Source organism: Telmatherina bonti, assembly GCF_933228915.1.
Source record: "Telmatherina bonti genome assembly, chromosome: 13".
NCBI lineage: Eukaryota > Metazoa > Chordata > Actinopteri > Atheriniformes > Telmatherinidae > Telmatherina > Telmatherina bonti.
In genome coordinates, this window is record NC_136611.1 from 35,402,240 (window position 1) to 35,415,526 (window position 13,287).

Consider the following 13,287-nt stretch of genomic DNA (forward strand, 5'->3'; position numbering starts at 1 on the left):
CTCCAAAATGGGGCCAACCCATCTTGACAAGCCTAGCTCCAGTGATCTGAGTCCAAGTTTTAGCTGCGCTTTAGCTGCGGATCCAACCAACAACATAGCTCATGGGATATTTGGGATGTACTGTACTAAGGTGGCAGCTCGGGGGGGGGGGGGGGGGGACGACGACACACCAAAAACATTGAAAAAGACAAGAAGCATGAGTGAATGCTGTTCTCCATAACCACTTGACTGTGGTAGCAGAGGAACAGGAGATTGCTCTGTAAAAGCCACATCATGTATCATTTATCTTCTGCAAAACCAACCTTTTCCCACCCCAAACCAACCCCCCCACCCAGTTCCCCACCTTTTATCCCCATTAGACAGAAACCCTGGGTCCAAGGCACAAAAGGAAACAACAGATACTGAGGCACACACACAAACCCACCCACTCAATGGCATTTCCCAGCTAATCCAGTCCCCCTTGCACTGACCAGCCCCCAGCTTGAGGAGGGGCAGTCTGGAGGACCCCAGAGGTCACCCCACCACCTCAAAGTGGTGAGGTTTCCATCGCCACTAAGTGAATAATTTAATCACAAATGACCAGAGAGATTGAAACTGTCGCCATTGACATAGTTTGATCTTTTATCTTCACTCAGCATAAAAACAAGAGAACTGAGAGACATCAGCATTGTATTTCTGAAAACATGTAAAACAGTGAGACATTCAGAGGTATATTTGTGTCCCATTGAGGATGACTTGGTTCAGTCTCTGATAGATTACACACTGTCCTTCTGTCTGAAATCCACGGTTTGGTTTGATGGTCTAAACCAGGGGTCTCCAACTCCGGTTCTCGTGAGCTACCATCCTGCAGGTTTTGGTGTTTCCCCGCTGTAACACACCTGACCCAAATCAATGGCTCAATAACAGGCAGGTGCAGAAGATGACAACAAGTTGTTGGAGAAACTTCATTTGAGTCAAGTGTTTTTTACCAGGGAAACACCAAAACCTGCAGGATGGTAGCTCACGAGGACTGGAGTTGGAGACCCGTGGTCTAAATGTTCCATCTGGTCCATGAGCTGTGGTTTCCTGGTGTCCTTCTTATGCAAATCAAAGTTTGACATTACAAGTCCAAAGTGTCGCAGTGAGCCTGAACTCACTTTACTTCCAGGATCACTTCCAAAAACAGTTCCTAAACAGTTTGAAGTCAAAAAGATGTCCAGACTGATGCTCATCTCCCAGTAATATCTGTGTGGCCTTGTCAGCGGGGGTCCGTGTGGGTGAGGACACATGGCAACAGAGGCAGGGCTGTTGGGTGGTCGTGGTAGGGAGCGTGGCCTCTGTACAGGTAGGGGTCCACTGTGGACGGGGCAGGATGACACAAGAAGTGTGTGGGCAGGAACATCCTGCTGGCTGCAGCAAGGAGCTCCAAACCTGCAGCGGACTGATGTTTCCACTTCGTCCTACAGGGAAACACAAGCCAGCATTACATGACTCAGCATTACACAACTCAGCTACACGGCCAGCGTTACACGACTCAGTTACACATCCAGTGTTACACGACTCAGTTACACATCCAGTGTTACACGACTCAGCATTACACGACTCAGTTACACAGCCAGCGTTACACGACTCAGTGTTACACGACTCAGTTATACAGCCAGCGTTACACGACTCAGTGTTACACGACTCAGTTTTACACGACTCAGTTATACAGCCAGCGTTACACGACTCAGCGTTACACGACTCAGTTATACAGCCAGCGTTACACGACTCAGTGTTACACGACTCAGTTATACAGCCAGCATTACACGACTCAGTTTTACACGACTCAGTTATACAGCCAGCGTTACACAACTCAGCGCTACACGACTCAGTTATACAGCCAGCGTTACACAACTCAGCGTTACACGACTCAGTTACACATCCAGCGTTACACGACTCAGTTACACTTCCAGTGTTACATGACTCAGTGTTACACGGCTCAGTTACACAGCCAGCGTTACACGACTCAGCATTACACGACTCAGTTTTACACGACTCAGTTATACAGCCAGTGTTACATGACTCAGCATTACACGACTCAGTTACACATGCAGTGTTACACGACTCAGCATTACACGACTCAGTTTTACACGACTCAGTTATACAGCCAGCGTTACACGACTCAGCGTTACACGATTCAGTTACACATCCAGTGTTACACGACTCAGCGTTACACGACTCAGTTACACATCCAGCGTTACACGACTCAGTTACACTTCCAGTGTTACATGACTCAGTGTTACACGACTCAGTTACACATATAGTGTTACACGGCTCAGTTACACAGCCAGCGTTACACGACTCAGCATTACACGACTCAGTTTTACACGACTCAGTTATACAGCCAGTGTTACATGACTCAGCATTACACGACTCAGTTACACATGCAGTGTTACACGACTCAGCATTACACGACTCAGTTACACATGCAGTGTTACACGACTCAGCGCTACACGACTCAGTTATACAGCCAGCGTTACACGACTCAGCATTACACGACTCAGTGTAACACGACTCAGTTACTTGGCTATCGTTACATGACTCAGTTGCATGACTGAGTGTTACACAGCCAGCGTTACACAAGTCAGCTTTAGACGAGTCAGCGTTAGATGAGCAAGCATTACACATGTAAGCCTGAAAACAGTCAAGAATACACAAGCCAGCGTTACACGAGTAAATGTAACACAAGCCAGTGTGACTGTTTACCTGCATTTTAAGGTTACCTTGCAATTCTGGTTACGTGTGGTTCTGGTTGACATGTGATTCTGGTTCTGGTTTACGTGTGGTTCTGGGTTACCTGCGGTTCTCATTTACCTATGATTCTGGATTACCTGTGGTTAAGGGTTACCTGCGGTTCTGGGGTACCTGCGGTTCTGGTTTATCTGCAGTTCTGGTTTATCTGCAGTTCTGGATTACCTGCGGGTCTCATTTACCTATGGTTCTGGTTTACCTGTGGTTGTGGGGTACCTGCAGTTTTGGTTTACATATGGCTCTGGCTTACTTACGGTTCTAGTTTACGTCTGGTTCTGTTTTATGTGTGGTTCTGGGTTACCTACAGTTCTGGGTTACCTACGGATCTGGGTTACCTACAATTCTGGTTAACATGCAATTTTGGGTTACCTGGGGACCTGGGTTACCTTCGGTTTTGGTACCAGGTTTTGACCTGGGTGTCACTGAGCTGCAGGGAGGCCGCCAGCTCCATGCGGTCCTGGACATTCAGGTATTTCTGCTTCTGGAAGCTTCTCTCCAGTCGCACCAGTTGCTGGTCGCTGAATGCTGTTCGGGCCTTTCGGGGCTTCTTCAGGCGACCGGTCCCTGGCTCTGCCGGGCCGTCTGCTGGGTGATTGACAGGTAGAGAGGTCTTGGTTCTGGGTCTGATCTGCAGATCTGGAGGGTTTTATTTTTTGATTCAATATTTGTAAACTTCATGCTGAAGGTCATGGTGGACTGGACCCGGATCTCTGGACCTCCAGAACCTGTGTTTTTACGCGTCTCTGCAGAAGAATCTCTAAACTATTCTTTTCAACTCATTTTTATCTGTTCAACAGAAATTTTCAGGTTTTAATTGATTATTGATCATTTTCTGAAGAACAGCAGCAATTCCATGTTTACACTGGTTTACAGTTTTATGTTCTGGTTCTGGTTTAGGTTCAGATTCAGGTTCTGGTTCATACTGGCAGGTTTATACATGTGTGTATTGAGGTTCAAGCAGCTTCAGTTGGTTCATTTTCTGATCAATAATTAATCAATAATCAATTATAAATAAGAAGCAACTTTATTGGAAGATCTGAGGTGGAAAAAGGACAAACTGCTGAAAATGAACCAAATTTATTATTACTACATTTATTTCTGACAGAGATAATCATATCATCTTCATCTTCCTCTTCTTCTGTCTCAAATAATATAAATAAGAAGTTCGGGTTCTATCTCTGGACCAGGTTCTGGTTCTGTCCACAGATTAAAACTTCTCAGTTTACATGAGGATAATTTAAAATAATAATTTTAAAAAACACAAAAAACGTGAAAAACATAAATATTCTCCAGGACCTTTACCTCTGTTCTCGCAGTTTTTGTCCTGACACTCTTCATCTGGTCCGGATCGGAAGGGCTCGGGTCGTAGCTCGGACCGTCCCGAGTCAGAACCGGGCCAGCTGTCCGCTAAAAGATCCCGGATCAGGAAGGACGAACAGACTGAGCGGGGCTGCATTGGACCGTGTGGCAGCCGGGAAACAGACACTCTCTGCCGGGAAGGAGGCGCCGTACAGCCGCTGCTGCTGCCCGGGCTGAGCTCCGGAGGGTCTGCCGAGGAGAGGAGCGCGTCCTCCGGCCTGAGCGACAGCGAGGAGTCGATGAGGAACCTGGAGCTTCCGGAGACAGCCAGGTGAGTTGTATCAGTCAGATGTTGGACAGCAGGAAAGTGATGAAAATATGGCAATATTTTACCATTTATTTAAAGTAAAAGAAAATCTCATTTTAGAGTAAAGTCTTGATGACTGAGTTTTATTTATCAAGATGTGAACTGAATGGATTGATAAGTTTCTGATTTCATCTGCAAGAAGCTTTGCTCCTCCTCAGCCACCAATCCGTCCACCCTCTCCTCCTCCTCATCTCCCTCATGATTCCCCTCCTTCTCCTCTTTTACTTTCTTGTTATTCAGGAGGAGACGCAATAAGAATCAGAATCTGAAGGTAAAGTTGAGTAAAAAGTGTTTTGCCTGGCAGCGAATGAATTCAACCTGATCAATTACTGCAAGTTGCACAGAAACTAAACAACACAAAATATTTTTATTCAGAGTGAATCAGCCATGTATGAATCAGGATTTAAGTGTTTCTCTGCTACAACACACTGGATTCAAATGAAAAGCATCTCCAGCACTTTGCTGTCATCTTCTGCACCAGCCGGTTGATGAGACATTGATTTGGCTCATCGGTTGTGTCACAGCGAGGAAACACTAAAACCTGCAGCATGGGAGCTCACGAGGACCGCAGCTGGAGACCCCTGATCTAAATGATCTCTTCATAAATGTATAAAATGTCCAGCAATTCATCCAGAGAATCACTGGTTCCCTGCAAGATGTTTTCACTAATCTGCTTTGTGTTGATCACAGCAGTGTTCAACTCGACACAATTGCATCTTTTCATTTGAAGACTGTTTGTGGGATGAAAATACCATTTTTACAGATGTGTGTAGGTGTTTGGCCGAAGTGTGTCATATTGCAAACTATGTAGGAGTTTTGCAAATTTAGTGTATTATTTGTATAATTGTGTACATATTGCAGAAAAAAGCAGCTCAGCCTCCCAATGAGCCAACTGGCCTTATTTTATATCCTCTGCTGCTGATTGGATTAAACTATTTTCCACCAGCCAGAGGTGTTTCCAATAACATAAAAACACTACATTATTTAAAAAAAAACCTCCATAAATAGATTTTATAAATATAAAAACTACCTTCCCCAAGATAATATAAATACACATAATTAAACCTAAAACCTTAGTGCCGTTTTTGCCGAAGCCCCACCCATCTGTCTCATGGACTCTCCCAGAACCTTGATAGAGAGCTCAGGCTGCCGGGGGAACATTTGTTAGAACACCCAGAAGGGGACACCAGCCAGGTGAGCTAAAAGGCCATTTTACCACGAACCACATTCTGCCATTATTCCATCCATCCCCCCGTCTGTCCATCCATCCATCCATCCTGGGTTTGGTGTAGCGGAGGAAACAGCCTAACCAGCCTCCCCCAGCCACATTTTCCAGCTCTTCAGGGGGGATCCCAAACTGTTCCCAGGCCAGCCAAAAGACATAATCCCTGCAATGTATCCTTTTGTCTGAGACGTGCCCGGAACACCTCACCAGGGAGGTCCAGGAGGCATCCTGACCAGATGCCCGAGCCACCTCAACTGGTTCCTCTCGATGCGGAGGAGCAGCGGCTCTACTCTGATCTCCTCCCGGATGACCGAGCTCCTCACCCTATCTCTAAGGGAGAGCCCGGCCACCCTGCGGAGGAAACTCATTTCAGCCGCCTGTATACGAGATCTCGTTCTTTCGGTCACGACCCACAGCTCATGACCATAGGTGAGGGTAGGAACGTAGATCGACTGGTAAATCGAGAGCTTCGCCTTCTGGCTCAGCTCCTTCTTCACCACGACAGACCGGTGCAGAGTCCGCATTACTGCAGACGCCGCACCGATCCGTCTGTCGATCTCACGCTCCATCCTTCCCTCACTCGTGAACAAGACCCCGAGATATTTAAACTCCTCCACTTGAGGCAGGACCTGACTCCCGACCCAGAGAGGGCAATCCACCCTATTCCGGCTGAGGACCATGGTCTCAGATTTGGAGGTGCTGATTCTCATCCCAGCCGCTTCACACTCGGCCGCGAATCGCTCAAGTGAGAGCTGGAGATCACGCCCAGATGAAGCCAACAGGACCACGTCATCTGCAAAAAGCATAGACCCAATCCTGAGGCCACCAAGCCGGATCCCCTCATCACCTCGGCTGCGCCTAGAAATTCTGTCCATATAAGTTATGAACAGAATCGGGTGATAAAGGGCAGCCTTGGCGGAGTCCAACCCTCACCGGAAACGAATCTGACTTACTGCTGACTCTGCAGCATGAATAAAATCTTATTTTATATTATTTTGGAACAAAATATCTGCAAGCAAACACACCGGAACCGATAGGAATAAACAGGAAATAGAGAATATTCTGGAGGTGTAACATCAGCGTTTTTGTTTCTAAACACTGACTGTGATGCAAAAATGCAAATAAATGATGAAAATTGAGAAACAAAGATGGATTCCACATCAAGCAATGATGATATCGTTGCAAAAGAAAAAGAGCCGCTGGGTTCCTCCAGTTCTAGAAAAAACTTCACACAGAAAGGCTGCAGTTCAAACCTCCCCCAGCCACGAGGGCTCCTGTTGCCTGAAACTGGTACCTTCTGGTTTGTTCTGAAGTCACCATACCGGCCTTCACTCCCTCCCGGTTCACAGACACGAAGTCTGGAACTTCAGGAGGACCTTCAGACCGTTCATGGACTTCCCAGCTTGACAGCACTGAAAACACACGGAATGCTTACTGAACAGGACTACGGGACTCAGATCCAGACAGCTGCAGGACCAGAGACTCCGAGTGTCCATAAACCTGATGGTCAGGGACCAGTTTGTCCACATACACCAACATGTCTGACTTCAGACCATCCAGCAGGAAATCATCTACTTCCCAGTAAAATCACTGATCCAGGGGGACCGCGGTGGGATCCAGGTGGATCTGGAGTCTCGGCTGAGCGGTAGAAGGGATGGATTGTAGACCTGCTCCTGGCAGATGTACAAGTTAAGAGAATAAATAAGAGAGAATACAATAGAATAGAATAGAATAGAATAGAATATATCTTTGTGGTTTATTACAAACAGTAGAGCCCTGACGCATCACTGCGACTTGCATTCAGAAGCGTGATGACCCTCTCTGGCCACTAGGAGGCGGGTTCACTGGTACACATGTTCAAAGCTTTATGTTGTTTGTTAGCATGTTGTAGCATGTTGTCGACACGGCTCGGCGTCTGGATGGCGTCTGGACAGTCAGTCACAGTAACACACAGTGTGTGTGTGTGTGTGTGTGTGTGTGTGTGTAGTCCCAGGACTGCTGGAAAAAAAGGTTTTTAATCTCAATTAGATTCATGGTTAAATGCTCATCAACAGCAGAAGCTTGTGTGTGTGTGTGTGTGTGTGTGTGTGTGTGTGTGTGTGTGTGTGTGTGTGTGTGTGGAGTGATTGACAGATCAGAGAGTTGTCAAGTTAAACCTGGTGTGTCAGTTTAACAACACACACATCTGTGTGTGACGTGTGACTGACAGCAGTGGTTGTTGCCTGAAGGCATGTTTCCTTCCTACAAACACACTCTGACAGCTAACTGATGCTACACACATGCACGTACGCATCTCCCCCTCCACACACACACATACACACACACACACACGTATATATACACACTACTTCTATTCTTATAGTGGACCACCACTAGCAGTCTACATATGTTCAGAACTGGTCCAGATCCAAACCTGAACCTGCAACCATGGCTGGATCTGACCTAAAGATCAAAACCAGATCCATCCATCATCCATACGTCCTTGTGATCATCAGAACAATGAGGCAGACCCCCGCAGTGTGCCAGGTACAATGTCCAGCAAGGTCCTAATTATACTGGAAATCCATAGACATAAATCTATGGATCTATAAATCAGTAAATAGATAAGTACATGTTTTGTCTCAAGATCAGGACATATTGTGTATATTAGGGCTGCAAGTAACGATTATTTTAATAGTCGATTATCCATCCATCCATCCATCCATCTTCTGCCGCTTATCCAGGGTCGGGTCGCGGCCACCAAGCCGGATCCCCTCAACACCTCGGCTGCGCCTAGAAATTCTGTCCATATAAGTTATGAACAGAATCGGTGATAAAGGGCAGCCTTGGTGGAGTCCAATTCTCCACCTCTGATGTGTTGCATCACTTCTAGACGTAAAGCAGCAGCGTTTGGTTCCAACATGAGAGGATGATTGACAACCCAATCATTCAGATTGGATGATTGATCAGGTGAACGCAGGTGAAGCGCTGACGTCATTTAGTAGCATGTTATGTAGCGTCTCCACTATCTGCACACATCTGCAGCTGTACAACAGGTTTCCTCCTGGGCATGGAGGCACCTCCACCTGCCTCCATCTGCCCGATGGCCGCTACACCACGTCTGGCTGTGGAGAACATCGTTCTGTTCCTCTGCTCTGGGTTGGGAAAAGGAGTGATCAGCCGCGACTTGTCATTCATTTCCCTTTGGAAGGTGCCGGGTTCGACTCCAGAGTCTCCAAGCTCATCCGCAGGGACAGATAAGCCACTGTGCGCCTTTACGCATTGGGGAGCATTTTATCTCCAACCATCACTTCATGTTCTGTATCTGCAGGTGGAGGAAACACCTGATCAGCCTGATGATGGGCGACACCTCATTTTAATGTACTAATTCATTTAGCGCTTTAATATTATGGCAGCTTCTGTATGACTGAACTGTGTGAAATGGTTTTTATAACATGTAGAACTGCTTCGTTTCAGAACAGATTTTAGTGGTTGGCGTTTTACGTGGTGGAGGAACAATATCAAAATGTGCGGGTATTTTTTCTTTCTTTTTTTTTTTTTGTTTTGTGTTTTTTTTTTGTGCAAATGCTGTTAATTTACGGCATTCTGCCTAAAGGTTTATATTTGATTTTGAACAAATGTATCAAATTTCACACCATTTCTTTGGTTTTATTTTCTGCCTTTGGTGTCGCCGTTTCCAGTTTCTCCAGATGTTGCCGTACGCCATGGTCAGAGTTGGCGTGGAGGTCGGGACGTTTTACCGCCAAGTCCTGCTTTTATAAATCCCAAAAGTTGACTATAATTGGCGTACGCCACGTGAGCATTGAAGTCCCCCAGCAGAACAATGGAGTCCCCAGAAGGAGCACCCTCCAGCACTCCCTCCAAGGACTCCAGAAAGGGTGGGTACTCTGAACTGCTGTTCGGTGCATAAGCACAGACAACAGTCAGGACCCGTCCCCCCACCCGGAGGCGGAGGGAAACTACCCTTTCATCCACCGGGGTAAACCCCAACGTGCAGCCACCAAGCTGGGGGCTGATGAGAATGCCCACACCTGCTCGGCGCCTCTCACCATGAGCAACTCCAGAGTGGAAGAAGGTCCAGCCCCTCTCGAGGGTACTGGTTCCAGAGCCCAAGCCATGCGTCGAGGTGAGTCCAACTATATCTAGCCGGAACCGCTCAACCTCACGCACAAGCTCAGGCTCCTTCCCCACCAGAGAGGTGACGTTCCACGTCCCTAGAGCCAGCTTCTGCAGCCGGGGATCGGACCGCCAGGGTCCCCGCCTCTTGCTGCCGCCCAGCTCACATTGCACCCGACCGCTACGGCTCCTCCCGCAGATGGTGAGCCCATAGGAGGTGGGGCCCATGTAACCCTTTCGGGCTGAGCCCGACCGGGCCCCATGGGCGAAGGCCCGGTCACCAGTCGCTTGCTCTCGTACTCCACCTCCAGGCCTGGCTCCAGAGGGGGGTCCCGGTAACCTGCGTCCGGGCAAGGGAACGTTTCTGCCCGGGTTTGTGTTCATCATAGAGGTGGATGAGCCCCCGACAACATAGCTGCTAGGATCTTCAGGACACACAAACCCCTCCACCACGATAAGGTGATGGCTCAGGGAGGGGTCGTCAATAGTCGATTATTCTGTAAATATTTTTTTCAATTGGTCACAATTATTTCTGTCCCGCCCACCATCTGTGCTTCTTTTTACAGGCTCCAGTATGTTTTACCCCACTCTCTTCATTTGCATCATATGAATGTCCCCCTGATTCCCAGTCAGTCAATGGTAAAAAAAAAAAGAACGACTCCTGAACCAGTTGAATATTAAATTTAAGCTTTACAGCTCACTACTAATTTATTTTGAAATATTCATACTTAGCTATAGTGTCATATCCAAGCTGTACAGAATTTGCCTCAAAAGGAAAACAAAATAAATAAATATTTTAACATCTTAATTTCTGTAGAATTGCATTGAAATGATTATTTACATCTTGAAAAAGCCTGTTTTGGAGGTAAACAAGACCCAGAATCCTTTAAAAAGTTCCTGAATCCAAACAGTGATCTGGATCACCACCAGAATTAAATCACTTTTTCCTTTTCACATTTCCAACAACTCCTGAACATTTCATGAAAATCTATCCTTAACTTTTTGAGTTATCTTGAACACAAATAGACAAACGGCGGTAAAAACAGAAGCTCTTTGGCAGAGGTAACAACAGCACATTACTACTCGCTAATGCTAACTTTAGCTAATGCTAACTTTAGCTAATGCTAACTTTGCCATCAGGAATGCTGGAAACCATGACTCCGGGGTGCTTTCCTTCCAGATGCTCATGCATGACCGTCGTGCTGCCGTGGTACGCCGACTCTGCGTGGCAGACGACACATTTCATCTGTTTGACACTTTGTTTAGCGTGAAATATCCCCAAACTTTGGAAATAGTTCGCTCGGCCGTCATTTTCTTCTTCGTTGTTTAAACAAAGATGCTGCACAAAATACTGACCCCATCACTTCTTGTGGTGCTTTGCGTCGTTTGCTTGGTGTTTAGAATTCTTCTACTGTCTGAAAAGCCGTGGTTGGTAAATGGCGTTCAGTTGCCTGGTGCAGCGTTTTATTAGCAAAGCTGTTACAGCGTTTATAATGCGACGCGTCGACAATGAATTTTCATTGTCGACTTTGTTGACAAATCATTGTAGCTTTAGTTTCTATAGATCAGGACATTTTATGTCTATAGTTAAGGAGATTATATGTCTATAGATAAGGACATTTTATGTCTATAGTTAAGGAGATAATATGTCTATAGATAAGGACATTTTAATGTCTCTACATGAGGAACTAAAGGAAAACAGAAGTCCGTGACACATCTGGACACGCGTGATGGATGTTCTCACGTTGAAGATGGAAGGTTTAATCCTGGACTGAGACTGCATCAGCGCTTCGGTCCAGCTCTAGAGATATTGTCTTCCTTTGTTCGCCAGATGAATTAAGCTGAGTCATACTGTATGAATGCTGAGTCACATTTTATTAATCAGGCTGAATTATTTTGGCTGCTTTTGAATTCTGCATTAATTATTCGTCATGACATAATTCCAAAGGATTCTCCTTTGTGTTCAGATGGAAATAGTCATTCTGAATTGAGGTTTACGTGGAAAACACATTTAGTTAATCAGATCTGTGGGTGAAAAAGGCTTCTGATTGGTTGAGGTGGAGAAACAGAATGGACTTAAAGCAGGATGAACGTTTACATTATAAAGAGAAATAATCAATTCAGATTTAAAGTGGGAATCAACCAGCCACTTAATCCAGAACTTAATTTAATTCAGATTGGTTTCATTCAGGATTAGGTGTTTACACGTTGTTTTACGGCCATGTAAACGTGGCATATGATGAATCAAGCTGAGTCATGTTTTATGTTGTACTTCCTCCATAAGGTCAGGTCAGCTGAGGCTTCAGTCATAAAGCTGCGGTGATGGTTGTTAAGGGGCGTGTCTTAGCCTCAGTCACGCCTCCGTTTGAGGAACTGCTCCTCATTCCCAAGGTAAAGTCTGGGACATCCGACCTCTGGACCGGGTCTTCCCAAGGGGCGCCTGCAGGCAGAACAGTACAAACATCAGGCGTCTCAAACAGCTGCAGCTCCTCCTCCAATCAGCAGCCCGTCTCCATGGTAACACGTTTAAAGGTCCACTTTAGATGTCCTCCAGTTCTCAGTGATGCTTTCAGGTCTGTTCTGGTTCATCCATGCAGAGTTGGGAGGAGCTACAATCATACTGGGGCTGTTTAACTGGTACCAGTAATGGATTATTGGTACCTACTGATCTATGGGCCAGAACCACATGAAGGTCTAAACCAGACTTCTAGCCAGACTTTAGGATATTAGTCTGACTATCATATGTGAGATTTCCTCCTGGTTTAGTTGGACTATCGTCTTCACAAGGATTCTGCTTATGACCAATAAATCACTTCCATTCCCACTTCCTCATGTCTGTACAGTCAGCATGAGCCAGTTGCCATACTGGTTCTGGTTCTGTTTACCTTGACCACTGGTGGGTTGGTCAGCATGGACTACGTCCAGATGTGGTGATGTGAAAAGGATCCGGTTTTTACTGAACAAGCAAACAAATTAAATAAATAAATAAATAAAACTAAGTATTGATCAGAAATTCACTTGAATTCGTTCCAGGGGTTTCATTGAAGCGTTGCTATGGTAATGTGGCGCTGACATCAGTGCTACGGAACCGGTACTTTATGTGTTTAGATACAGAATCGGATCCATCATGATGCAAATGTTTGTTTTTCTACTTCATAACTTAAAAGCACTGAAACACAATATTGAAAATAGGACAAATCTTAATTAAAGGAGGTTTTAGGAGATGTTTATTGAAACATGCAGATATTTTTGAAATCTCAGACATGATGTTATATGAAGGGCATAAAAATTCAACTTCAATCTGTATTGAAGTTGTTCTCCAAACACGTGCATTCGTGGAAAAGCTAAATAATATTTATATGTAAATATATAGATGCATTTTTTTTTTACTTCTACATTGTACTTTCTGCTGAGATCTGATGAATTTATTTTTATTTGTTATTTTAGAGGGAAGTGTTGGTTACATCACACCACAAAAATCCTACATGACTTAAATAATCCATGTTTC

The 13,287-nt window shown here is 45.6% G+C and overlaps 1 protein-coding gene across 1 annotated transcript; it reads right to left on the bottom strand.

The window, feature by feature from the left end:
* Positions 1-1,237: 1,237 nt before the first annotated feature.
* Positions 1,238-12,691, bottom strand: barhl1a (BarH-like homeobox 1a; the record flags this gene model as incomplete). Its single annotated transcript, XM_079251743.1, has 6 exons — positions 1,238-1,439; positions 3,159-3,408; positions 4,075-4,385; positions 6,958-7,075; positions 12,192-12,219; positions 12,665-12,691. The coding sequence occupies 6 exons, from the start codon at positions 12,689-12,691 to the stop codon at positions 1,238-1,240; spliced, it is 936 nt and encodes a 311-aa protein (XP_079107869.1).
* Between the last annotated feature and the right edge of the window lie 596 nt (positions 12,692-13,287).